Below are 27,401 nucleotides of genomic sequence, written 5' to 3'. Positions count from 1 at the left end.
TTTCTATTATCCTTTGTACTAAGCATCCAACCTGTGGTGAAGTAACAAAGCATTTCTCATGTGTTGCACATTGCATATATGAAAAAGATTCACGGCATTCATACAAAATGTTTTGTACAATGTACATTGAGATCATTCTGCTTCGGCCCAGTTCTAACCGTGTAGTGGCAGTTTGTCCAGCCAACTTGTCCGCTGGTGTGTGGTCGGCTTAGTCAACCATGATTTCAAAGTGGACGGAACCCTCCCTATTCACGAGGCTCTTCTTATAGATAATGTTCTTAGCCCAAGCTCTGCAGTCTACATTGATCAGCGTGTTTGCTGAAACCCAAACAAAATTGAGTGGAATAAAGAAAAAGGACTTTTTTGAAAATTTGACTGGTGAAACTGGTCACTGACCCTCTCAAAGTCGGGACTCAACTGGTACTAAAAATAAAAAAGTTTTTGGGACCCAACTGGTTTCCTCCCGGTGAAATTACGATCCTTTCCATGCAAGGCGGGACAGTAGTAAATGATTTATACGTGTGGTTACCAGTGACTTATGTACTTTTTGTTCGCCCTTTCGCAAGGTTTCGTCTAAGGCCCCCTATGGTAACTCAATAGTGGCAGATAATTTTAATATATTACTACGTATTGAGGTCCTTAAAGTATCCTCGGTGAATGAATCAGATCCTAACTCCCTAGACCTAGTGGGAGTTAAAGAGTTTAGGATCTGACTCATAGGCTGAGTAATCCTTTTTTCATAACTCACTCAGTCCTTTCTTTTCTCTGGACAAGAAACCCAAGCAAAGTTGTTTCTGCTTTGTTTAATTCTAAATCACCATAAACCTCCTCATGTCCTTTCTCTCACAGATTTGTATAAAATAAAGTTAAAGACAATAATGATCTACAAGTAATCCGCAACATTAATAGTAAATAATTTAATAAAATATAACGTGTGTATAATAAATTAACAGAGCCTGATTTTAGTATGGGAATAAGAATTTGTATTGAGTTTCCCCTGGTGACACCTAAATTATAAATGAAATATCCATTTTCAAAGGAAATAAGATAATGATGTTTTTTTGTCCTTTTATCGTAACCAAAAGAAACTTATACGGTTTTATACCCATAGTAAAATGGGGCTAAAGTAACTATAACGTAGATTTAATAATCTTAGGTAGTTTGGTTTCCAACTATAATAAATAGGCATAATATCCAATTAGACAATAGAGGTACCTAGGTAATTAGAAACGTTGGTTTTTCTAAATAAAAGCGACGGTTCTGTCAGGTGTCAATTTCTGTGGCCACCTACTCGAAACAAAAATAGAGGGGCATTATAATCAGCAAAAAAATATATAATTATGACTTATACGTTTTCTTAATTTATAACAAAAAGAGTTGATGGTTTATTTGTCAGTCAGGTTTAAGGATTAGTTTCGCCTAATCCTAATCATTCGAATAAAATGGCGTGATTTACGAGATAAAATTGAAGATCATATAAGCGCAGATACAAAATCATAGAATGTACGTCAATAAATTACATATAAAATATAACGTGTGTATAATAAATTAACAGAGCCTGATTTTAGTATGGGAATAAGAATTTGTATTGAGTTTCCCCTGGTGACACCAAAATTATAAATAAAATATCCACTTTCAAAGGAAATAAGATAATGATGTTTTTTGTCCTGTTATCGTAACCAAAAGAAACTTATATGGTTTTATACCCATAGTAAAATAGGGCTAAAGTAACTATAACGTAGATTTAATAATCTTAGGTAGTTTGGTTTCCAACTATAATAAATAGGCATAATATCAATTAGACAATAGAGGTACCTAGGTAATTAGAAACGTTGGTTTTTCTAAATAAAAGCGACGGTTCTGTCAGGTGTCTATTTCTGTGGCCACCTACTCGAAACAAAAATAGAGGGGCATTTTATAATCAGCAAAAAATATATAATTATGACTTATACGTTTTCTTAATTTATAACAAAAAGAGTTGATGGTTTGTTTGTCAGTCAGGTTTAAGGATTAGTTTGGCCTAATCCTAATCATTCGAAAAAATGGCGTGATTTACGAGATAAAATTGAAGATCATATAAGCGCAGATACAAAATCATAGAATGTACGTCAATAAATTACATAAAAAATAGTTTGTTTGAACTAGAAAATAGGTTTAGTTTAGGAATCGTGAGGTAAACGATTTAAAAAATGTTTTAGGTTATTCTTCCCCAAGTATGAAATAATTTTTGTAACTTAGACCCAAATTGTACAAAGACCGCGGTTGACACATTGAATTTAAGTTTGATTCAAGTTATATCGATTGAATTCAGTAATCTGGTTGGTTAATTTTACACTTTGTATTCAAATTAGTCAATCAGAATGCTTAATCCAATCGGTTTAACAGAAACTAAGTTTAAACTCCAAGTGTTGCACCGTCCATAAACCCTCTTTTATAATTTGGCCCTAAAATACCTACTAACATTTTTAAGTGTAGGGACGTGTATAAAATGCGTAGCCCCCGTTAATTTAAAAAAAAAAACTTCCACAATAATTTATTCGAAAAGTAGCTATAAAATAAAAATAGTCAATAAAATGCATTCCTATGTAGATTACCTGATTAAAATAATCTGGGAATCCAAGTCCTTTTTTAGGATTTTTGCTAATTTTGAACTGTTACAAATGTTCACAGAACATTATTTGTCTAGGATAACAAACTATTTTGTACAAATTCTACAACGATTTCAAATGTTCCGTTAGGTTTGCACAAAGAGTTTTGTAGACATGTACCTCAACCTAATGAAACATTTGTAAGAATACAAAAAAATGTGACGATGCAGTGTGACTTTGGTAATGCTAGAAGGAAAATTTCACACAAAAACACCCTTCCAACTTTCCATTTTTGCTTGATCAAAACCAAACTCTAATGATTTTCCAAGACACAGTAAATAGATATTGGACAAAAAAATGTGACGATGCAGTGTGACTTTGGTAATGCTAGAAGGAAAATTTCACACAAAAACACCCTTCCAACTTTCCATTTTTGCCTGATCAAAACCAAACTCTAATGATTTTCCAAGACACAGTAAATAGATATTGACATGTGCATTCATGGACAATAATAATCCTTAATTATTGGTATTAAAATCCTTTCTATTATCCTTTGTACTAAGCATCCAACCTGTGGTGAAGTAACAATGTAACAAAGCATTTCTCATGTGTTGCACATTGCATATATGAAAAAGATTCACGGCATTCATACAAAATGTTTTGTACATTGAGATCATTCTGCTTCGGCCCATTTCTAACCGTGTAGTGGCAGTTTGTCCAGCCAACTTGTCCGCTGGTGTGTGGTCGGCTTAATCAACCATGATTTCAAAGTGGACGGAACCCTCCCTATTTACGAGGCTCTTCTTATAGATAATGTTCTTAGCCCAAGCTCTGCAGTCTACATTGATCAGCGTGTTTACTGAAACAAAAACAAAATTGAGTGGAATAAAGAGAAAGGACTTTTTTAAAAATTTGACTGGTGAAACTGGTCACTGACCCTCTCAAATTCGGGACTCAACTGGTACCTACTAAAAAAAAGTTTTTGGGACCCAACTGGTTTCTTTCCGGTGAAATTACGATCCTTTCCATGCAAGGCGGGACAGTAGTAAATGATTTATACATCTGGTTACCAGTGACTTATGTACTTTTTGTTCGCCCTTTCGCAAGGTTTCGTCTAAGGACCCCTATGGTAACTCAATAGTGGCAGATAATTAATATAATTATTATTACTACGTATTGAGGTCCTTAAAGTATTATAAAACTTACAATATCCCATATGGGTGTCTCTGCAGGGCCCCTAAATGACTACATTTACAATACTCACGTTTAGGATTTTTGAAATGCACCGCCAGCACTGGACTTAGATATCCTTCCTTGTTTTCATAAGGATAATAATAGCCAGGTGTGCCATGCTGAGGATAGATCTCTACAGGACCAATGTGCTCCCTATCAGCCGGTGACTCCCCATCACAGCTCACCCATACCGTCTGCATCTGTAAGTAAAAACAGAGAAGAGTGAACTCAGTATTATTTATACTTTTTTAGCTAAATCCCCTTTAGGGGTGACCTATATATTTCTAACGAAAGTCACAACTTTGAGTCGGGGTTGTGTTTTTTGATCTTTTGGGTCACTAGGAAGATAGTCGCTATGAGAACTCATTTTGTGAAAAAATTTAATTAGAGGGAACTGTAGGTAACTGCTAAGGTCTTATCTTCCCGAAAGCTAAGAGAGAAGGGAGACAGGATAGCAGAAAATCAGCTGTTCCGAGAACGAACCTAATCTCTTTTAAGATGAAGTCCGCCCCGGGCGGGAAGCAAACCCGCAACTAGCTTACAAGGCAGAAGCGCTACGCACCAAGCCAACTAGGCTGGCCTTTGGACTGATTCTGTACACCCATTTGTCACCCGGAAATGGTACCTTTGAAAGAAAACCTTTAGGGGTCAGCCTAGTAAGCTTGGAGGTATAAGTCAGCCTTATTAGCGCTAGGTCGCGGGTTCGATTCCCGCCCGGGGTGAATCATCTTAAGTAAATAAGGTTCGTTCTCGGACCGACTGGCTTTTCCCTTTTCAGTCTTCATTGACTCCTTTCTCTCCTGGCTTTCAGAAAATAAGACCTAAGCAGTTTCGTCCTCTGTCAAACCTCTTGAAAAAAGAGATCCATTAGGAACTTACTTTCAAAATATCTCCGAGAGCTGTATCGTTGATGTGTTTCTTCAAACTTTCAGGCATCTCAGGTGGCAACTCTCCAATGTTTTCATAGTACTGGGGCTCCCAGCCATAAATCTGAAATACACAAGTCGAAAGTTAGCTGAAAGCGAAATGGAAGAAATTCTCCCTTCTGTAAGTCTGTATTAATTAGCAACGAGTGTCCATGATAAAGTAAGTCTAATTAATGTACCGACCGTTGCAATCAACTCTCAAAAATGTGCAAGTCTTTATTGTTTAATTTTGAACATGGGTATAAAACTAGAAGACACAAAATAAATTTTCGGACTTTGAAGAACCTGATAGGGTTCCCACGACCGCTGCCGAGTTCCCCTACTAAATAGCGAGGGATTAATCCTTTGAGTGAGCATTCCTCACTCAAAGGATTCCTCACTCAGTGGCCTTTCTTTCAGTATAGTGGTTTCCAATTTAACTTCAGCCCAAACAAGGCCTGAGCAATTCAAAGAAATTATTTAATCAGACATTGCAAAAATTGGGCTATAACTCAACAGTCGAAATCGGCCTAATTGAAGAGACTTAATAGACAAATGGGTCTTGAGAAGAATTTACCTTGATAGATTTCTACGGGCATATCTACATATCTAACAAATCAAAAGCACCCTAGAAATTCGTAGCAGTCAATGTAGCAACATTATTTGGACAATGGTAAAAAGTAATTTTATAAGTGTGGAAGGAAATCAAAAGCCAAGGTTTCGCGTGTCTCAAGAGTAGGAGAAGAAAGTTCTCCATTATTCTATTTATCTTTTGACACGGAAAGTTCAAGGGTCGATGTAACCATGGCGTCAGTGCACACGTCATTATTACGTTTCTCCTGGAAGTCCACAGCTGTTTCCAAACTGGGGGGATTGTTGTGGCCTAGCAATCTTTGATAAGAATATTACTATTGATACTATGGAACAGCTCAGTTTTGCATATTAGACTGTGTACGAGTAAATACATATAATATAGGTGTCTATTATAAACAGGGATGTATTTAGGGGGGTCGAGCTTGCTCAATTACTATGGGGTGGATTCTAGAAATTTGAAGCATGGCCCCTCCGGAGAAAAATTATCTCCTGTTCAAATAATACGATTTGTATGAATGCCGTGAAATTATTTAATTATGCAATGCGCGTATCACAATTTCTAGTTTGAACTGGTCAAACAGCTCTGACATACCTAGGCTAATAGGTAGGTATTGATCGCAGTCATTTCCTCCTTCAGAACACGTTAAATATTTTTTACTTTTTTTTTTTTAACTTTTTCTCGAAGTAGCCATAGTTACAGGTATTGTATTTGAGCACCACTATACCTAATACCTTGTGAAGCAAAATCATAATAAACTATCTCAGGTGGCAACTCTCCAATGTTTTCATAGTACTGGGGCTCCCAGCCATAAATCTGAAATACACAAGTCGAAAGTTAGCTGAAAGCTAAAAGGAATTCTCCTTTCTGTAAGTCTTTGTTATTTAATTTTGAACTTGAATAAAACTAGATGACATAAAAATCTGTTTGGTACCTAGTTTTGTCAGTGAATATGAATAATAAAGCTGCCGAATTCCCCCGCTGAATAGTGAGTGCAGCGGCCTTTCTGTAAGTACCTTTAGTGGTTCTCAATGTAACTTCATCCCAAACAAGGCCTAAGCGATTCAGAGAAATCATTTAACCAAACCTTTCAAAAATTGAGCTAACATTGAGTTAGCTCAATTTTTATCAACCAAACCAAATTCTTATTAACAAATGGGTCTTGAGAAGATACCTACGAGTATAACTACATAATTATCTAACAAATCAAAAGAACCCTAGAATTCGTAGCAGTCAATGTCGCAACATTATTTGGACAATAGTAACAAGTAATTTTATAAGGTGTAGAAGGAAATCAAAAGCCAAGGTTTCGCGTGTCTCAAGAGTAGGAGAAGAAAGTTCTCCATTATTCTATTTATCTTTTGACACGGAAAGTTCAAGGGTCGATGTAACCATGGCGTCAGTGCACACGTCATTATTACGTTTCTCCTGGAAGTCCACAGCTGTTTCCAAACTGGGGGGATTGTTGTGGCCTAGCAATCTTTGATAAGAATATTACTATTGATACTATGGAACAGCTCAGTTTTGCATATTAGACTGTGTACGAGTAAATACATATAATATAGGTGTCTATTATAAACAGGGATGTATTTAGGGGGGTCGAGCTTGCTCAATTACTATGGGGTGGATTCTAGAAATTTGAAGCATCGTTTCCCCGGGAAGCCCCCGGTTTTTTCCAAAGGGGGGGGGGGGGGGATTGTTGTGGCCTAGCAATCTTTGATAAGAAGATTACTATTGATACTATGGAACAGCTCAGTTTTGCATATTAGACTGTACGGTACACTCGTGTAGTGTACGAGTAAATACATATAATATAGGTATCTATTATAAACAGGGCTGTATTTAGGGGGGCCGAGCTTGCTCAATTACTATGGGGTGGATTCTAGAAATTTGAAGCATGGCCCTCCCGGAGAAAAATTATCTCCTGTTCAAATAATACGATTTGTATGAATGCCGTGCAATTATTTAATTATGCAATGCGCGTATCACAATTTCTAGTTTGAACTGGTCACACAGCTTTAACGAGTATTGATCGCAATCATTTCCCCCTTCACTGCAACACGTTAAGTATGTTGGGGGAAAATGAAGCAACACCGAGGCTCGGTGTTATTTGGATGGGTGACTGTTCAATTGAGACGGTGATAACCGTTTATTTGCTTGAAAATTGATCTTTGGCTTATCGAACAAGCCCACATTTCATACTATCATAATGAATAAAATTTAGTTTTTTTTTCTCTCTCTTGGATTAGCCATAGTTACAGGTATTGTATAAGTACCTATTTGAACACCACTATACCTGAAATACCTAGTAAGTTGTGAAGCAAAATCATAATAATCTACCCATACCCCATACCATGAGAAGCGAACGCATGTGTTTACAGAGCTCTTCAAACTAGAAAGCCATATCAGATAGGAGTTCTCATTGTTATGACACAGAACTGATAATAACAGCTCTGTTTGTTCATTACATCATTAGAGAAAACTTAACAACCTACCTATTCCTGTAGCTTTCCTATTTTTCTGGAAGTATAGGGGAGGAAATTGGAAATAACAACACAACCTACTTAGGTACGTACGTAGCTTTTTTTTTAGATAGAGGGAATAGATCAGTTGCGCTTACTTGGGTGATGTTTTGGAATTTTTCTGTATGCTTAAAGGCCCAGTGTCCAAAATTTAGGACATTTTTCAACCCTAAGAAAACTCGAGTAATTATTGAAAAATGGAAAAATTAATTATGTGTACATGGGCCAAAACACTTCTACTTTAAAAATATCTAATACTTATTTTATTTCAAAAACATTTTTTTCTTGGGCTTTTAGGACTACAAAACAAATGTCCAAAATTTTGGACATTGGGCTTTTATGACTACAAGATACAAAATTATGCTGGGCTTTTATGACTACAAAAAAAATGTCCAAAATTTTGGACACTGGGCCTTTAGAGGAAGAATTCAAATATGTGTGACGCCAGACTTTACGCAGTTGTTTTTTTCGTTCGCTAGGTAGCGCCATTATGCAAGTGCGCTAGCGGAGGAGCAGAAAAAACTGCGCAGAAACATATGCGCACAAACACATTAATGCGTTGCCTGGGAGGGAGCTTTGCTTGGGACATTTGATGTGACGTCATCGCCTACGGGAGCGTATGCCGTGACGTCAAAGTTCACGATTTACCGGTATTCTTTAAATCAATTTATCTTGGGATCTAAAAGTCGTAGAAGAAAAAGAAAAAATCCGTTGGTCCTCATTTTTTCTGCTCTATGACTTTGAAACATCACCCAAATAAGCGCAACTGATCTATTGTAACTTCCAAGATCTTATCGTCCCGAAAGTGAAGAGAAGGAGGACAGGATAGGAGAAAGCCAGCCGTCGCGAAAACAAACCATATCTGTTGAGAATAAAATCCGCCCTGGGCAGCAATCGAACCCGCGACCTAGCGCTTACAAGGAAGACACACTAAACTCCAAGCTAACTAGGCGTACGTGGTATCTTTTTCTACTGTAAGGATAACAGGTAAAAAACTATGTAATTTTGCTATCGAAACCGGGAAAGAGGTGAGAGATGCCCTTGCCGTCACTTGGGCGTTGGCGAAAAAATAAATTCCGATGAAAAGAGGACGATGAAGGTTTTACTCTAATGAAATGTCAAGGATTGACCAGCTATTAGTTTCGAAGATCGTGTTAAAAAAAAGAAAAGAAGAAGAAGAAGAAGTCTGGTAGGTAGAAAGTAATACCGTCTGCTGGGGGATTTTAAAAAGGGAGGATAGCAGCCTGAAATTTCCCTTGTTAACCCCTTAAAGTACTTCGTCTGATATATCAGACACCACGAAATGTCATAAAAGTTGCCCCTGACTGATATATCAGTCAGGCGTTTTTTCTCATTCTAAGTTCAATTCCGTCTGAAATATCAGTCGAATCATAATGCAACCTTTTCTAAAAGTTGCTCAACAATCTAATAGAGAGCGCTGCGTGATTTTTTTATCATTTTATTTTACCGTCTCTTTGCTACCGGTATTTTAGTAACCGACTGATATATCAGACAGAGGATTTCTCAGTTCAGATTTTCAGAATGAATTTTTTCTAGCCGGCTGTGATTTTTTGATCCATCAGAGTTACTTTTTGAGAGTAAAAAGCTTTTATAGTTGAACTAAAAGTTAAATAATACATAATATATGTCCTAATTACCCTGTTACCTTGAAATTCCATGTTTTTAGTGATTTTGAAAGATAAAAAGAAGGGGTGACTGATATATCAGTCGAGAGTATTTTAAAATTGGTGTCTGATATATCAGACAGAGGATTTTTTAACATAGGACATTAGGGCAAATTTTTTTTTGAAAATGGCCAAAAAAAGGGGTTTCGGCAATCGGAAACAATTTTTTTTTGTTAGTTTTGATATCAGCATGAAATTTAGAACATATTCAAAGAAAAAAAAAAATGGTACTTTTGGGAGACACTTTGCGAAAATTAAATGGTACTCTAAGGGGTTAATAAGATAATAAGACATCTCCACCATTTCGTTAATAAGGTATCTCCACTATTTGGTTAATAAGACATTTCCACTATTTGGTTAATGAGACATCTCCACTATTTGGTTAATGAGACCTCTCCACTAATAAATTGTTTAATAATAATAATAATAATAATAATAATAATAATAATAATAATAATAATAATAATAATAATAATAATAATAATAATAATAATAATAATAATAATAATAATAATAATAATAATAATAATAATAATAATAATAATAATAATAATAATAATAATAATAATAATAATAATAATAATAATAATAATAATAATAATAATAATAATAATAATAATAATAATAATAATAATAATAATAATAATAATAATAATAATAATAATAATAATAATAATAATAATAATAATAATAATAATAATAATAATAATAATAATAATAATAATAATAATAATAATAATAATAATAATAATAATAATAATAATAATAATAATAATAATTAATGATAAGGATCATATTAGCTAAAATATAATAATAATGTAAGACATAAAGTTACACTAAAGATAAGCATAAAATGGTATATCGATAAAATAAGATCAATAATCTATGTAGTTTCGACTGTTTGTTCAGTGAACTGTAAAACTCAACATTTTTTGTGGCCCATGCCCCTCACCCGCTGTTTGACAGTCCTGCTCAAACTCCCGAAGGGTTTAATCCTATAGTAGGTTATGAGAAAATTCCTTCGTTTGCTGGACATTTTTGCCGAAATGGAAAAATGGTCAAGTTCACTTTAGTTAGGCAAAAATTGGAAAATCGATTCTAAGAAAGATCGAATCTGTTTTTCCCCCTTGTTCCAAGAAAGTTTCAAGTCAGTTTATCAAATTATGTTAAGCCAGATTATCAAAGTTTTTCTAGCCAGTTACTGAATCTTCAATAGATTATCTGGCCAGTTTATCAAATTGTCAAGGCAGTTTACGTAGTTTGAATTAATTTCAATAAATACGTATAAATTGTCCAACTTTGAAAAGAGATCATATAAACGTAAAGGGATTAAATTGATGATTTAAACATCTTTCGAAAACAGGTAGGTACCTGATCTTCAACCTAAAATTGATTTTTTGATCTACCTTATTATACTGTGACGTCAACACTTACTTTCTAGGAAATCGTCAATTTTTCTTGTCCATTTCTGAACGTTGGTGTGATTATTGGCCTTGAACCAAATCAGAGCGCCCTGATCAGGATCATCTGGCATTGGCCTGTATCCCAGTCCTGCAAAATTCATAATATCATATTAATACCTGTCATCAATAAATGTAGAAATATTGGCCTTGAACCAAATCAGAGCGCCCTGATCAGGATCATCTGGCATTGGCCTGTATCCCAGTCCTGCAAAATTCATAATATCATAGGTATTAATACCTGTCATCAATAAATGTAGAATCTATGTAGTTTCGACTGTTTGTTCAGTGAACTGTAAAACTCAACATTTTTTGTGGCCCATGCCCCTCACCCGCTGTTTGACAGTCCTGCTCAAACTCCCAAAGGGTTTAATCCTATAGTAGGTAATGAGAAAATTCCTTCGTTTGCTGGACATTTTTGCCGAAATGGAAAAATGGTCAAGTTCACTTTAGTTAGGCAAAAAATTGGAAAATCGATTCTAAGAAAGATCGAATCTCTTTTTCCCCCTTGTTCCAAGAAAGTTTCAAGCCAGTTTATCAAATTATGTTAAGCCAGATTATCAAAGTTTTTCTAGCCAGTTACTGAATCTTCAATAGATTATCTAGCCAGTTTATCAAATTGTCAAGGCAGTTTAATAAAGTATTTCGAGCCAGTTTACCAAAGTGCTTCAATCCTGCTTACCAGGATTAGTGCCTATGATGGACTCATGTAGCTGCCATCTTGGATAGTGGTTGTTCAACGTGGACAGCAGAACTTTCATACAAATAGCGAAGAAGATGGCCAGGAGGGAATAGAAGATGACGTAGAATAGGAATATTCCACCTGAAATCAGAGAACTTTACGTAAGTAATGCTACTAAGTACGTGGCTTTTTCTTTTTCTTCGCCTTTTCCCGTATACACTGTACAGACGGGGTCGGCGTTTTCCATCAGCCTCTCAATCTCAAGCAGCCCTAACTAGGGTGAGTGCTTCTTTCCTCCATACCTCTCATTCTTCTGTACCTGCCGAACATACTCTGACCTGAATATTTCTGTCACGTTAAAAGGTTTTCCTGTCGTTTGATAGAAGCTTTTGCGTCTCAGATATCTCTTGGATACCGCTTAAATGTTGAATTTTTTAGACGTTTATAGAGGGAACTGTAACTGCTAGGTATGTGAGCATTTTGTAATTATTTTGTTTGTATGTTCATAAAACTGATTCTGGTTGAGAGAACAGTACTACATAGAATCACTTCGAAGACCCTGACAGTCCCTCTGCTGACACTTTAGGTCGAATCGGTCAAAAATATGTATAAGTAAAAAAAAGTACATAAGTTGTCCTTTATCCTAATCTTAAAAAACATGATCTGGATTCTGGACGATGCCGATGTTTCACAGAATTACGCCCTGATGAGAGGCATTCTATGGAATTCCAAGAAATGAGTAAACTCTATGACCACATGCCCCTCGTGTGCGAAAAAATTCTCAAAATAACTTTGAATTCAATGATGATGCCTCAAGGGTGAGTGTTTGGGTTGACATTTGGTTTTGGGTACAAATTTTATGAGTGGGTGCAATTCGCACGCAATATTTGCTATTTATTTAGCGAGGGAAATTCAGGCTGTTATACTTACTCCCTGTTTAAAGTCCAACAGCCAGACTAAACTAGTCTACACCCCTGTTTCACGTCCCCCAGCCAGACTAACTTAAGTACTTGGCTATTTATGTAAAATGAGACTTGATATATTGTATTGTGTACCTAGTTGAAAAGGTGTATCTCCAGGTAATTGATACCTAATTACCTATAGGTACTACTTAAGTACCTAGGTACTCGGCTATTCGACAGTTCTGCTTGAAGTACCATTAAGCACAAAACTTTAACACTGCGACCTTCATGAGGGTGAGTGTTTGGGTTGACATTTGGTTTTGGGTACAAATTTTATGAGTGGGTGCAATTCGCACGCAATATTTGCTATTTATTTAGCAAGGGAAATTCAGGCTGTTATACTCCCTGTTTAAAGTCCAACAGCCAGACTAAACTAATCTACACCCCTGTTTCACGTCCCCCAGCCAGACTAACTTAAGTACTTGGCTATTTATGTAAAATGAGACTTGATATATTGTATTATGTACCTAGTTGAAAAGGTGTATCTCCAGGTAATTGATACCTAATTACCTATAGGTACTACTTAAGTACCTAACTACTCGGCTATTCGACAGTTCTGCTTGAAGTACCATTAAGCACAAAACTTTAACACTGCGACCTTCATCTGCCTATTGTTTCAAATGAAATTCAAGCTTTAAGTGTAGATCTAGGTCTGATGAACAGCCGGAACTTGTGTAGCAGAAAAAGTTTCCGACTTGAAGGTCTCTCAGACGTCTGAAGGCTGAAATCCGAGGCTTTTTCCGGCTGTCTGACAGACCTAAGTTGGACAGATGGTCAGAGCGCTAGTGGGCGGCCTTAAATTGGAAATTGCATTTTCAACATGGGTTTTTGCGTGGGAGGGTTTTCTTGGGTTTATAATTACTTGTATGGTGTTGGTTCATACTTTAATTACACAGAATGTTTCTCTCTCTCTCCCTCTCTCTCTCTCTCTCTCTCTCTCTCTGTCTCTCTCTTCCTCTTCTCCCTCTCTCTCTCTTTCGCTCGCTCGCCTTTTTTCGACACTTTCATAGAATGTTACGTCTACCTCTATCTATCCTGAATTTGTTCTTTCTCGGTTTTATATTTGTCTGAGTGTCTTTCATCTTGTTATCCTCTTCCACTTTTTCTATCTCTTATAACAGAAAATGTTGGTATTAAACTGTAACCGCTTAAACGAAAAAATAGCTGGTCCCTTGGATTCTCGTGTTAATTAACCAGCTCCTCTGACCTGTATCTATCTCTTATCTCTATTTATATCCGTTTTTTCATGCATACTAGGCTCAGTAAGCTCTCCCTATTCATCTCTCCGATAAAGCCTCCATGCTTACAATTTTCATATATGTACTATTATTTCGCTATTACTCTACGCGAGACTTTGTCGATTATGTTCACGCATGTCGCTTCTCTTCTGCGAATCGCCGTTACATGTTCTCTGTTTCGCGATTCTGCTTCACGGATTTGCACTTATGGCTCGTCGGATTTGGGCGATTATTGTTCATGCTGGTTTCTGTCTTATTCCGGATACCTCGATTCTGTCGCGATTCTCGGATTATGTTCGCGGATTCCGATACCTGTTCGCGTTCGCGATTATGACACACGATTCGCAATCTGTTCGATTTCGCATTATGTCGCGAATTGTTCGATTACATCTCGCGATTTCCTCTCTACCTTTCTCTCTCCCTATGCTTTTTTTCACCTCCTATCTCACCCACTTGTCTCTCCTCTCTCTCTCTCCTCTGCTCTCTCTCTCTTTCTTTCTTTCTTTTCCTAATTTAGACTACAATTACCTCTACCCACTACCTATTGATGGTATCTACCTAACAGATATAGTTTAGCCGAGCTTAATTCAAGGGTGCTAATGTGGAATAACGATCATTGTACACTGGCCAAAGAAGAATCAATTAACAAAGGTGAAAACGCGCTAAAAAAAAACACGGAAAATAGGTACTTTATATTCTAGGTCAAAATTTCAACCTAATAGACTCCCGCGCCCACTCTCAGCCTGCTGGTGTTCCCCTTTCCCTCTCTTTTCTCGCTTCTCTTCTCTCCCATTCCTCCCTTCTCTCATATTCCCTCCTCTCTTCTAGCTTCCATCTCTCTTCCCTTCCCTCTCTTCTCCGTCCACGTTTTTACAACACAATTTTACCTGTCCCCATTTCGTTCCGTTTCAAAAATTTGAGTCACCACGAATAGGGGGGTTGAGAAAATGGGGTGTTTGTAGATAGGGGAGGGTGGGACGAAAGACGAAAGGAGGGAGAAAAGATAAGAGGGAGGGAGTTGAAGTGGAGGAAGAGAGGTGAAGGAAACTCTCTCTCTCTCTCTCTCTCTCTCTCTCTCTCTCTCTCTCTCTCTCTCTCCCTCTCTCTCTCTCTCCCTCCCTCTCTTTCTCTTTCCTCTCTCTCTTTCTTACTTTTTCGTTTCTCTTTTCATCTCTGTTTGTTTTGTTTTTTTCACCTTTTAACCTCTTTCCTTTTTTCTCCATTGTCGGGCGAAATCTTGAATCTATTTCGAGTTTTGAAAGTTCGAGTCATAAAAAACTTGACTTTGGTATTCATGGATGTTGAGTGTTGACTGGATTATGTTTTATTGCCTTCTATATTTTCCGTTCTAATGAAAGAATTCAAATATGTGTGACGCCAGACTTTACGCAGTTGTTTTTTTCGTTCGCTAGGTAGCGCCATTATGCAAGTGCGCTAGCGGAGGAGCAGAAAAAACTGCGCAGAAACATATGCGCACAAACACATTAATGCGTTGCCTAACCAGACGTTTAAATTTCAAACTATGTAGCTTTTTATTTCCCCAGAAGGAGAGAAAGGAAGACAGGATAGGAGAAAGCCAGCCGTTCTGAGGACGAACCCCGAATCTTGAATGGCGTGTGATTTTTGCGTAGATGCTAATCGCAGATTGCACTCCGAGCTCCATTTAAAGTCGGTTTCCCCCGGGACCTGGCACGCTAGCTTGGGAACAGGACCGTATTTGAGGGGTGGGGTAGGAGGTAGGACCGAGAATGAGGGGTAGTAGTTACTTGAGTAGGTACACACATCATATTCCTGTCACGGTTTGGTCAAAGTTTAATGAAATTAATTAACGGTGGAGAGCTAACCCTTCTTTTGGAGCTCTTTGCCCCTACACCTAAGCCTCGGAGTGGCCTTTTTGTGTACGTAGAGCTAATTTAATAATGAATAGAGTGCTCTAAACTTGAAGTGTCTACTGCACCAAATGTAGGACAGGCAGACACCCCATATCCCATATGATGGAGAGATAAAATCCTTTTTATTCCTATTCCATCTGTGATGATCTGTGGCACCAAAGTTCAAGCTCACTGGCTAGTTTTTGGGTCAGAAAATGGAGTTGATTTAATTATCTACTTGCCAGCCTGGTTAGCTTAGTTGGTAGTGCGTCTGCCTTGTATGCGCGGGTTCGATTTCCGCCCGGGGCGGATTTTATCCTGATGGGATAATGTTCGTTCTCGGAACGGCTGGCTTTTTCCTATCCTGTCTTCCTTCTCTCTTCGATTTCGGGACGATAAGACCATAGCAGTTACAGTTCCCTCTGTCAAACCTCTTTAAAAAAAGACTATCTGCTCTAGTATTGAACCACTTTGACCTAAATTTAGCACGTGTCCTATATTCGAGTACACCTACAGTTCTTTCTGCTCCTCCGCTAGCGCGCTTGCATAGTGGCGCTACCTAACGGACAAAAAAAACAACTGCGTAAAGTCTGACGTCACAAATTATTGAACTCTTTCATTAGAACGGAAGATAAAAATTGAATTTTCGACCTTTTACGGTTGTTTTTTCGGAGTTTTGACCTCAGACTTGGATTTTTCCCATCTTTTTACATAGGAATAGACCATTTATTTATATTTTTACCCATTTGCAACTGCTCCATTGTAACTTCCAAGATCTTATCGTCCCGAAAGTGAAGAGAAGGAGGACAGGATAGGAGAAACCCAGCCGTCGAGAAAACAAACCATATCTGTTGAGAATAAAATCCGCCCTGGGCAGCAATCGAACCCGCGACCTAGCGCTTACAAGGAAGACACGCTAAACTCCAAGCTAACTAGGCGTACGTGGTATATTTTTCTACTGTAGGAAAACGGGTAAAAAACTATTTATGTAATTTTGCTATCGAAATCTGGAAAGAGGTGAGAGATGCCCTTGCCGTCACTTGGGCTTGGGCGTTGGCGAGAAAATAAATTCAGATGAAAAGAGGACGATGAAGGTTTTACTCTTCTGATATATCAGACAGAGGATTTTTTAACATAGGACATTAGGGCAATTTTTTTTTTGAAAATGGCCAAAAAAAGGGGTTTCGGCAATCGGAAACATTTTTTTTTTTTTAGTTTTGATATCAGCATGAAATTTAGAACATATTCAAAGAAGAAAAAAAATGGTACTTTTGGGAGACACTTTGCGAAAATTAAATGGTACTCTAAGGGGTTAAAGACATTGGTAAGCTTGAGCGCGAGCGAAGAACCTTCAAACAATCACCCTAGGGCTGATTGAGAGGCTGACGAAAAATGCCGACCCCGTCTGTAAGTACCTACCTAGAGAATAAAAAGGACGTTCAAAAATGTTTTGTTTTTACTCTAAAATGCTCAAAGGACGTTCACCTTAATTGTAGTAATAATTATAAATACGTATTAATACATGGTATTAGGGATAGGACCATCTTACCTTATTTAACTTAATGAAGACACAAGGTTTGGACTGCGGGTACCCATAGCTGTTGTCGGCTACACAAGGTCCCATATTATGGTTGACATCTACCGAGCATACTTTGCCAGGAGCTGGTCGCTTCCCATAATCACATGAAGGATCTTGATTCTTCCGCAGTGGTTTTCTGTAAACTGAAAACACGAGAGTAAATCGGATTTTAAGACATCATCACATGAAGGATCTTGATTCTTCCGCAGTGGTTTTCTGTAAACTGAAAACACGAGAGTAAATCGGATTTTAAGACATCTATAGGTATAGGTAGTTTGAATTAATTTCAATAAATACGTATAAATTGTCCAACTTTGAAAAGAGATCATATAAACGTAAAGGGATTAAATTGATGATTGAAAGACATCTTTCACCCACACATGGCCGTGATGCTTAGCGTGTAATTAAATAAATAAATAAAAATAAACATCTTTCAAAAACAGGTAGGTACCTGATCTTCAACCTAAAATTGATTTTTTGATCTACCTTATTATACTGTGACGTCATAAATTCTTATTTGTTTTGTGTTGTTGGGGGATTTCAAAGTTTGATTTGAAGTATTTGAACATCATCGCTGTCGGATTAAGTTTGGTTTTTCGTTCTACGGTTCTAGACCCCTGGGGCAAAGTTTAATAGAAGTCAATCTAGCTGTCAGTCAGTTACTAGACAGAACCCCGCCCCTTGTGACTTTAATTGTAAAGAATATGAGTCAGCGATGTATAATTCGAGCTCTCAAACTGATTAGCTCGTTTTGCTCAATTGCCTCAATTCGTCTTTTATATCTTTTCCAAATAAAGATGATTCCTTCTAACTCTCTGTGACCTTTCTCCTTTCTTGGTTTCCTCTTAGTTAGACATTATGTTCTTTTCTTATGGCTAAGTGTTGGCAGGGTTCTCCTGACGAAGCTCTTTCACCCCATCGCTGAGAGCCTTTAGATATTTTACCATGGAAGTCTTGAGGAATGCACCACATTTCAGGCTTTGCCCAGAAGCAAGGAAAAGACGTCGTGTGATCTAGTCATCTAGTTATAACTGGATATTACATATTTTTGTAGAAACGAGGAAAAGCTCGAGATGAAAATAAGGACGACAGGAAAGAAAAAAGGAATTCACGGAAAATAATATCAGGAAAAGCGTCATCGGGAAAAAAGAAAGGAGGAATGAAAATTGAGAATTTTCCTGTGTGTGAGCATGATGTGTTTTGTCGTCTCATGGTCGCAATCAATAATTTCAGAAAAATGCCGCCCATTAAGCGGAAAGTTCATTAATGGCAGAGCTCCCCATCTTGCCAACCTGTCATCTAAAATGAAATCTAGTAACGCAACCGGTTATACATTAAAGTCACATTTGATGCTGGATTTTCCAACACGGAAGAATTTAAATGAAATGCCTTCTGTTTTATTGTCGGGCGAAATCTTGAATCTATTTCGAGTTTTGAAAGTTCGAGTCATAAAAAACTTGACTTTGGTATTCATGGATGTTGAGTGATTGAGTGTTGACTGGATTATGTTTTATTGCCTTCCATTCCTGTCTTACCAGAATTTGTAGCAACGTTTTTTGTTCGTTCAACTCTGGCATTTTGAACAAAGGGCGAAATGTCGCTCTAGATTTTCATCCACTGAGTTCTGAACTTCTTTCCTCCATACCTCTCATTCTTCTGTACCTGCCGAACATACTCTGACCTGAATATTTCTGTCACGTTAAAAGGTTTTCCTGTCTTTTGATAGAAGCTTTTGCGTCTCAGATATCTCTCGGATACTGCTCAAATGTTGAATTTTTTAGACGTTTATAGAGGGAACTGTAACTGCTAGGTATATGTGAGCATTTTGTAATTATTTTGTTTGTATGTTCATAAAACTGGTTCTGGTTGAGAGAACGATACAGACGATACTACATACTACATAGAATCACTTCGAAGACCCTGACAGTCCCTCTGCTGACACTTTAGGTCGAATCGGTCAAAAATATGTATAAGTAAAAAAAAGTACATAAGTTGTCCTTTATCCTAATCTTAAAAAACATGATCTGGATTCTGGACGATGCCGATGTTTCACAGAAGATTACGCCCTGATGAGAGGCATTCAATGGAATTCCAAGAAATGAGTAAACTCCATGACCACATGCCCCTCGTGTGCGAAAAAAATCTCAAAATAACTTTGAATTCAATGATGATGCCTCTTCCAGAGAATAAATTGAATTTTATTGAAGCCTAGACGCGTGTGTTTATCCGATAAACATATTGGAAACATGAGGGTGATATGGGTGATAAATACAGGGTGTCTGTAGTAATGTTTTTAAGGTTTGTTCTTCGGAACGGCTATCTTTCTCTTGTCCTGTCTTCCTTCGCTGTTGAGGATAAAATGCACCCCCGGGCGGGAATAGAACTCGTAAACCTAGCGCTCTACCTCCCAAGCTAACTAGGCTGGCTGCGTACAACTTTGTAAACATATTCACGCGTGTGTTTATCCGATAAACATATTGGAAACATGAGGGTGATATGGGTGATAAATACAGGGTGTCTGTAGTAATGTTTTTAAGGTTCGTTCTTCGGAACGGCTATCTTTCTCTTGTCCTGTCTTCCTTCGCTGTTGAGGATAAAATGCACCCCGGGCGGGAATAGAACTCATAAACCTAGCGCTCTACCTTCCAAGCTAAGTAGGCTGACTGCGTACATCAACTTTGTAAACATATTCATGTACCATTATGTACAAAGCTACGAGAGGTTTTTGGGTGGATTTGAAACAAATACTAGGCTGAGAGAAGCCCCAAAATTTCAAATACAACATTACCCATACGTAACGCACTCCACTCATGCATGATTAGGTCAATAGGTGTTAGACGTTAGGAGCTTGTGTGGAGTGCGGAGCGAGCAGTGTGGAGTCTGGAGCCCACCTCTGTGACCGAGTGGTCAAGAGCACTGACTCTCAACCCGCAGGTGCTGGGTTCGAATCCCCGCCAGGGCGGAAATTTTCTAACCGGACTTTTTCGTTCTTGGATAGGCATGGATGTAAACTCAAAGCTCTCCCCCTCCCTCCCTCCCTCCCTACAATTTTCAATGTATATTCTCTACAACTTTTTATTTTATATCCCTCCTTCTCCTCTTACTCCTCCTCCTTCTCTTTCTCTTCTCTTTCACGATTCACTTCTCTTCTTTGTTTGTTTGCTTGTTTTTGTCTTTTTTACCTTTCTGTCCCTTCTCTATGTTTCACCTGTTTCCTCCCTTGACATACAATGTCCAATTTTCATTCTGTCCAACTTTTTACATCTCTCTTTCTCTCTACCTTTCTCTCTCCCTATTGCTTTTTTTCACCTCCTATCTCACCCACTTGTCTCTCCTCTCTCTCTCTCTCTCTCTCTCTCTCTTTCTTTCTTTCTTTTCCTAATTTAACTACAATACCTCTACCCACTACCTATGTATGGTATCTACCTACAGTATAGCTACCTACTTAATTTCAAGGTGCTAATGTGGAATAACATCATTGTACACTGGCCAAAGAAGAATCAATTAACAAGGAAAACGCGTAAAAAAAAACACGAAAATAGGTACTTTATATTCTAGGTCAAATTTCAACCTAAATAGCTCCCCCCACTCTCTCAGCCTCTGGTTTCCCCTTTCCCTCTCTTTTCTCCTTCTCTTCTCTCCCATTTCCTCCCCTTCTCTCATATTCTCCTCCTCCTCCTTCTAGCTTCCATCTCTCTTCCCTTCCCCTCTCTCCCCCCCCCCACTCTCTTAGCCTCTTTCATTTCTCCTCTCTCCTTTTTTGCCTCTCTGTTTTCCCCCCTTCCCCCCTTCCCTCCAGTCTCTCCTTCTCTTTCCTCTTTCTTTATTTTTCTCTCAACATTCCTCTCCCTTTCTTCCTCTCTCATCTCCTTCTCCTCCACCTCTCTTCCCTTTCTCTTTCCTCTCCGTCCACGTTTTTATCAACACAATTTTACCTTCCCCATTTCGTTCCGTTTCAAAAATTGATAAAATAGGGTTGCAGAAAATGGGGTGGTTTGTAGGATAGGGGGGAGGGGTGGGACGAAAGACGAAAGGGAGGGAGAAAAGATAAGAGGGGAGGGAGTTTGAGTGGGAGGAAGGGAGAGGTGAAGAAGTAGGAGAGTTAGGAAAGGAGGAGAGGCTCGTGTGATAAGAGATAGGAGGCGTGAGAGAAGGGAAAATTTAGGGAGGGGCATGACAGGAAGGGAGAAAAGGACAGGAAAAGGGATTAAAAGGAGAGGAGGGGAATAATGGAAGAGGGGAGAGGCAGAAGATTCGTGTCTCAGCTTTGCCTTCTCGCAACACCTCGGGATTTTTTTTTTATCCTGTTTCGAGCGAAAAAAAAAGTGGTAAGAAAATGGAAAATGTTGTGTTGAAACTCGAGATTAGAGTTTATGAGGGGGATTTCGGCTTTCGTTCTACCCCAAACCAGACGTTTAAATTTCAAACTATGTAGCTTTTTATTTCCCCAGAAGGAGAGAAAGGAAGACAGGATAGGAGAAAGCCAGCCGTTCCGAGGACGAACCCCGAATCTTGAATGCCGTGTGATTTTTGCGTATAGATGCTAATCGCAGATTGCACTCCGAGCTCCATTTAAAGCCGGTTCCCCCCGGGACCTGGCACGCTAGCTTGGGAACAGGACCGTATTTGAGGAGTGGGGTAGGAGGTAGGACCGAGAATGAGGGGTAGTAGTTACTTGAGTAGGTACACACATCATATTCCTGTCACGGTTTGGTCAAAGTTTAATGAAATTAATTAACGGTGGAGAGCTAACCCTTCTTTTGGAGCTCTTTGCCCCTACACCTAAGCCTCGGAGTGGCCTTTTTGTGTACATAGAGCTAATTTAATAATGAATAGAGTGCTCTAAACTTGATGTGTCTGCTGCACCAAATGTAGGACAGGCAGACACCCCATATCCCATATGATGGAGAGATAAAATCCTTTTTATTCTTATTCCATCTGTGATGATCTGTGGCACCAAAGTTCAAGCTCACTGGCTAGTTTTTGGGTCAGAAAATGGAGTTGATTTTATTCTTGTCATCTTCCAGACTATCTGCTCAGCCAGCCTAGTTAGCTTAGTTGGTAGTGCGTCTGCCTTGTAAGTGCTAGGCCGCGGGTTCGATTCCCGCCCGGGCGGATTTTATCCTGATGGGATAATGTTCGTTCTCGGAACGGCTGGTCTCCTATCCTGTCTTCCTTCTCTCTTCGATTTCGGGACGATAAGACCATAGCAGTTACAGTTCCCTCTGTCAAACCTCGACTATCTGCTCTAGTATTGAACAACTTTGACCTAAATTTAGCACGTGTCCTATATTCGAGTACACCTGTCATATTTGGAGAACTGTCCAGGAGAAACTCTTCTATTCCCCAATAAACAAAGTTCTAGTCTCAAAAGTGACAAGGAGGGCTTGATAAGGAAGGAGACAGCCAAAACTAGGCTTTTAAAATAATTGCAATACATCCTCCCCTTTTCTCCCCTTTGTTCCTTCTTTGTTCTCCTTTTCGTTCTCTCAAAAGTGACAAGGAGGGCTTGATAAGGAAGGAGACAGCCAAAACTAGGCTTTTAAAATAATTGCAATACATCCTCCCCTTTTCTTCCCTTTGTTCCTTCTTTGTTCTCCTTTTCGTTTTCCTCTTCCTCTTCCTTTTTAGCCCGTCCTTCCTTTATTATTACTATCGTAATAATAGTCCGTCATAATACCTTTTATATCGTAATAATACCTTTTATTATTACAATAGTAATAATAAAAGGTATAGTGGACGGGCTATTGTATTCGCTTCGGTGTCGTCTGTCACTCTGTCAGTGAGCATGCTGGCAATCTCGAGTACTCAGCCTTGTGAGGACTTTTGAGGAGCTAGTTTAAAGTCCAGCCAAAAAAGCCAATTGAACCCAAAGTCTGATTTGGTTTTAGCAGTTAAAAGTGTACCTGGTAAAACAGCTGAAGTAGGTTAGTGAGAGTAGGTGTCTATTATACTTATACATATAGCTTTAGACTTGAAGGATAGATTAGAGCCCCCGCTGTTTTGAACTCTATTGATAAAGTCCACATTCCCTATGATATAGACCTCTACCTATAGCTAATGTTCAACAATAGCCTATACAACAATAGGGAAGCCTGAATGGCGGAATATTAGGTACATAAGGTTTAGGTGAAGCGAATTAGATTCTAATGTTCGGATTATACTGGATTAAATTCTTATTTGTTTTGTGTTGTTGGGGGATTTCAAAGTTTGATTTGAAGTATTTGAACATCATCGCTGTCGGATTAAGTTTGGTTTCTCGTACCTCGCCACTTTTGTGACTTTCAGTGGAAAGTTTGAACAACGTGGATGAAATTTTTACTTTTAAGTTCCCACTTGTTGGGAGTTTCACACGATTTTTTTTCCGAATGTCCTGTACAGGACTTGTGACTTTCAGTGGAAAGTTTGAACAACGTGGATGAAATTTTTACTTTTAAGTTCCCACTTGTTGGGAGTTTCACACGATTTTTTTCCCGAATGTCCTGTAGGCAATGTAATTTAAATAAGAGTGTTCCCATTACACAGGACACGATTTTTTTCCGAATGTCCTGTAGGCAATGTAATTTAAATGAGAGTGTTCCGATTACACAGGACACGATTTTTTTCCGAATGTCCTGTAGGCAATGTAATTTAAATGACAATAAATATTAAGGAGCGCGGTAGCGCTCCGCCCCGCCAAGTCAAGAAAGTTTGACCGCGCTACTAGAGATATTATATACGCGACATAAATACGTATTAATACATGGTATTAGAGATAGGACCATCTTACCTTATTTAACTTAATGAAGACACAAGGTTTGGACTGCGGGTACCCATAGCTGTTGTCGGCTACACAAGGTCCCATATTATGGTTGACATCTACCGAGCATACTTTGCCAGGAGCTGGTCGCTTCCCATAATCACATGAATTACACAGGACACGATTTTTTTCCGAATGTCCTGTAGGCAATGTAATTTAAATGAGAGTGTTCCCATTACACACGACACGATTTTTTTTCCAAACGACAAGTGGGAACGGACGGTCCTATTTGATGCTAGGGTTTTGATACTTTTCTTTCCCTTTTCTGTAGAAGGGGAAGGGACGGAAGTTAGTAAGGAGAGGGTTAAAAGGAGTTCTATAAGGTCGAAGGTCAAGGATGTAGGTATATTAAGAGCCAGACAGAACGGATAAGGCGGTAAGGTGGATGGGTTAGGGTTATAGGGCGTGTACACACCCACACCCCTGACCCCTGGGGCAAAGTTTAATAGAAGTCAATCTAGCTGTCAGTCAGTTACTAGACAGAACCCCGCCCCTTGTGACTTTAATTGTAAATAACATGAGTCATCGATGTATAATTCGAGCTCTCAAACTGATTAGCTCGTTTTGCTCAATTGCCTCAATTCGTCTATTATATCTTTTCCAAATAAAGATGATTCCTTCTAACTCTCTGTGACCTTTCTCCTTTCTTGGTTTCCTCTTACTTAGACACTATGTTCTTTTCTTATGGCTAAGTGTTGGCAGGGTTCTCCTGACGAAGCTCTTTCACCCAATCACTGAAAGCCTTTAGATATTTTACCATGGAAGTCTTGAGGAATGCACCACATTTCAGGCTTTGCCCAGAAGCAAGGACGTCGTGTGATCTAGTTATAACTGGATATTATATATTTTTGTAGAAAACGAGGAAAAGCTCGAGATGAAAATAAGGAGAAGAGGAAAGAAAAAAGGAATTCACGGAAAATAATATCAGGAAAAGCGTCATCGGGAAAAGAAAGGAGGAATGAAAATTGAGAATTTTCCTGTGTGTGAGTATGATGTGTTTTGTCGTCTCATGGTCGCAATCAATAATTTCAGAAAAATGCCGCCCATTAAGCGGAAAGTTCATTAAGGGCAGAGCTCCCCATCTTGCCAACCTGTCATCTAAAATGAAATGTAGTAACGCAACCCGTTATACATTAAAGTCACATTTGCTGCTGGATTTTCCAACACCAACACGGAAGAATTTAAATGAAATGCCTTCTTTTTCATTGTCGGGCGAAATCTTGAATCTATTTCGAGTTTTGAAAGTTCGAGTCATAAAAAACTTGACTTTGGTATTCATGGATGTTGAGTGTTGACTGGATTATGTTTTATTGCCTTCTATCCTGTCTTACCAGAATTTGTAGCAACGTTTTTTGTTCGTTCAACTCTGGCATTTTGAACAAAGGGCGAAATGTCGCTCTAGATTTTCATCCACTGAGTTCTGAACTTCTTTCCTCCATACCTCTCATTCTTCTGTACCTGCCGAACATACTCTGACCTGAATATTTCTGTCACGTTAAAAGGTTTTCCTGTCGTTTGATAGAAGCTTTTGCGTCTCAGATATCTCTTGGATACCGCTTAAATGTTGAATTTTTTAGACGTTTATAGAGGGAACTGTAACTGCTAGGTATGTGAGCATTTTGTAATTATTTTGTTTGTATGTTCATAAAACTGATTCTGGTTGAGAGAACAGTACTACATAGAATCACTTCGAAGACCCTGACAGTCCCTCTGCTGACACTTTAGGTCGAATCGGTCAAAAATATGTATAAGTAAAAAAAAGTACATAAGTTGTCCTTTATCCTAATCTTAAAAAACATGATCTGGATTCTGGACGATGCCGATGTTTCACAGAATTACGCCCTGATGAGAGGCATTCTATGGAATTCCAAGAAATGAGTAAACTCTATGACCACATGCCCCTCGTGTGCGAAAAAATTCTCAAAATAACTTTGAATTCAATGATGATGCCTCAATGCCTCTTCCAGAGAATAAATTGAATTTTATTGAAGCCTAGACGCGTGTGTTTATCCGATAAACATATTGGAAACATGAGGGTGATATGGGTGATAAATACAGGGTGTCTGTAGTAATGTTTTTAAGGTTTGTTCTTCGGAACGGCTATCTTTCTCTTGTCCTGTCTTCCTTCGCTGTTGAGGATAAAATGCACCCCCGGGCGGGAATAGAACTCGTAAACCTAGCGCTCTACCTCCCAAGCTAACTAGGCTGGCTGCGTACAACTTTGTAAACATATTCACATGTACCATTATGTACAAAGCTACGAGAGGTTTTTGGGTGGATTTGAAACAAATACTAGGCTGAGAGAAGCCCCAAAATTTCAAATACAACATTACCCATACGTAACGCACTCCACTCATGCATGATTAGGTCAATAGGTGTAAGACGTTAGGAGCTTGTGGAGTGTGGAGTGAGCAGTGTGGAGTCTGGAGCCCACCTCTGTGACCGAGTGGTCAAGAGCACTGACTCTCAACCCGGAGGTGCTGGGTTTGAATCCCCGCCAGGGCGGACATTTCCTAAACGGACTTTTTCGTTCTTGGATAGGCATTGGATGTAAAAGAATGTGCCTTGAAGTAATGCGAAAGCGGTACCGAGGTACAATCTTCTTTCTAAAAACAATTAATTTAAATAATAGATAATAAAATAAAAAAAAGTCTGGAGTGTGGGATGTGGAGTGTGAGTGTCTGAACTTGATGAGAAGTTTATGAGGGCAATGATTTTTTCCAACATGCCTCAACAAAGACATTAGGTAGGTACATGATATTCATATGTAAGTAGGTACATAATATAAATATGTAGGTAGACGGTATGGATTAACAGGGCTATCTTGATGACGCAGATATTAGAAATACATGTCTTGGGGTAATTGTACCCTCTTCTTTGGTGTAATGGTCAAAACGCCTTTTCCGAAAAGGCTTGTTATTTGTACAAACATAATTATTATACCTACTATCTAATGCCGGATGCCGGCCACTTACGTCTTATGCATACAGGGCACAGGTACCTACATTACCTATAGCCTATAATTTACTCTGTTTCATCCAAAATAACCTCTTTCGAGTCTTTCGCTTTCTATGTAATATCCGTAGGTCTGACCTACATAAATATTCAATTTTATACAATCCTTATCTCAGGATCTGACAGACTAAAATTATTATTGATCTATCAACACCAGAAAGAGGCATATACCTAACTAAAGACGCTTCGTACAAGCTTCTTAACCCATCTTTTGGGGGCTGTTTGCCCCTACACCTAACCCTCAGAGTGGGAAATAAAGATCCTTACAAT

General features: G+C 38.4%; 1 protein-coding gene across 1 annotated transcript in view; it reads right to left on the bottom strand.

The window, feature by feature from the left end:
- LOC103510315 (sodium/potassium-transporting ATPase subunit beta-2-like) overlaps positions 1-27,401 on the bottom strand; it is a 28,029-nt gene continuing 628 nt past the window's right edge. Inside the window, exons 2-7 of the mRNA XM_026824390.1 lie at positions 11,668-11,808; positions 10,960-11,076; positions 5,530-5,609; positions 4,701-4,811; positions 3,853-4,021; positions 1-318 (exon numbers count right to left, since the gene is read on the bottom strand). Of these exons, the coding sequence (XP_026680191.1) occupies positions 209-318; positions 3,853-4,021; positions 4,701-4,811; positions 5,530-5,609; positions 10,960-11,076; positions 11,668-11,808 (728 nt within the window). The 3' untranslated portion in view covers positions 1-208. The remainder of the gene's footprint in view (positions 319-3,852; positions 4,022-4,700; positions 4,812-5,529; positions 5,610-10,959; positions 11,077-11,667; positions 11,809-27,401) is intronic.

Source organism: Diaphorina citri, unplaced genomic scaffold (genome assembly GCF_000475195.1).
Source record: "Diaphorina citri unplaced genomic scaffold, Diaci psyllid genome assembly version 1.1 scaffold582, whole genome shotgun sequence".
Classification (NCBI taxonomy): domain Eukaryota; kingdom Metazoa; phylum Arthropoda; class Insecta; order Hemiptera; family Psyllidae; genus Diaphorina; species Diaphorina citri.
This window is presented reverse-complemented; position numbering and strand designations above follow the sequence as displayed.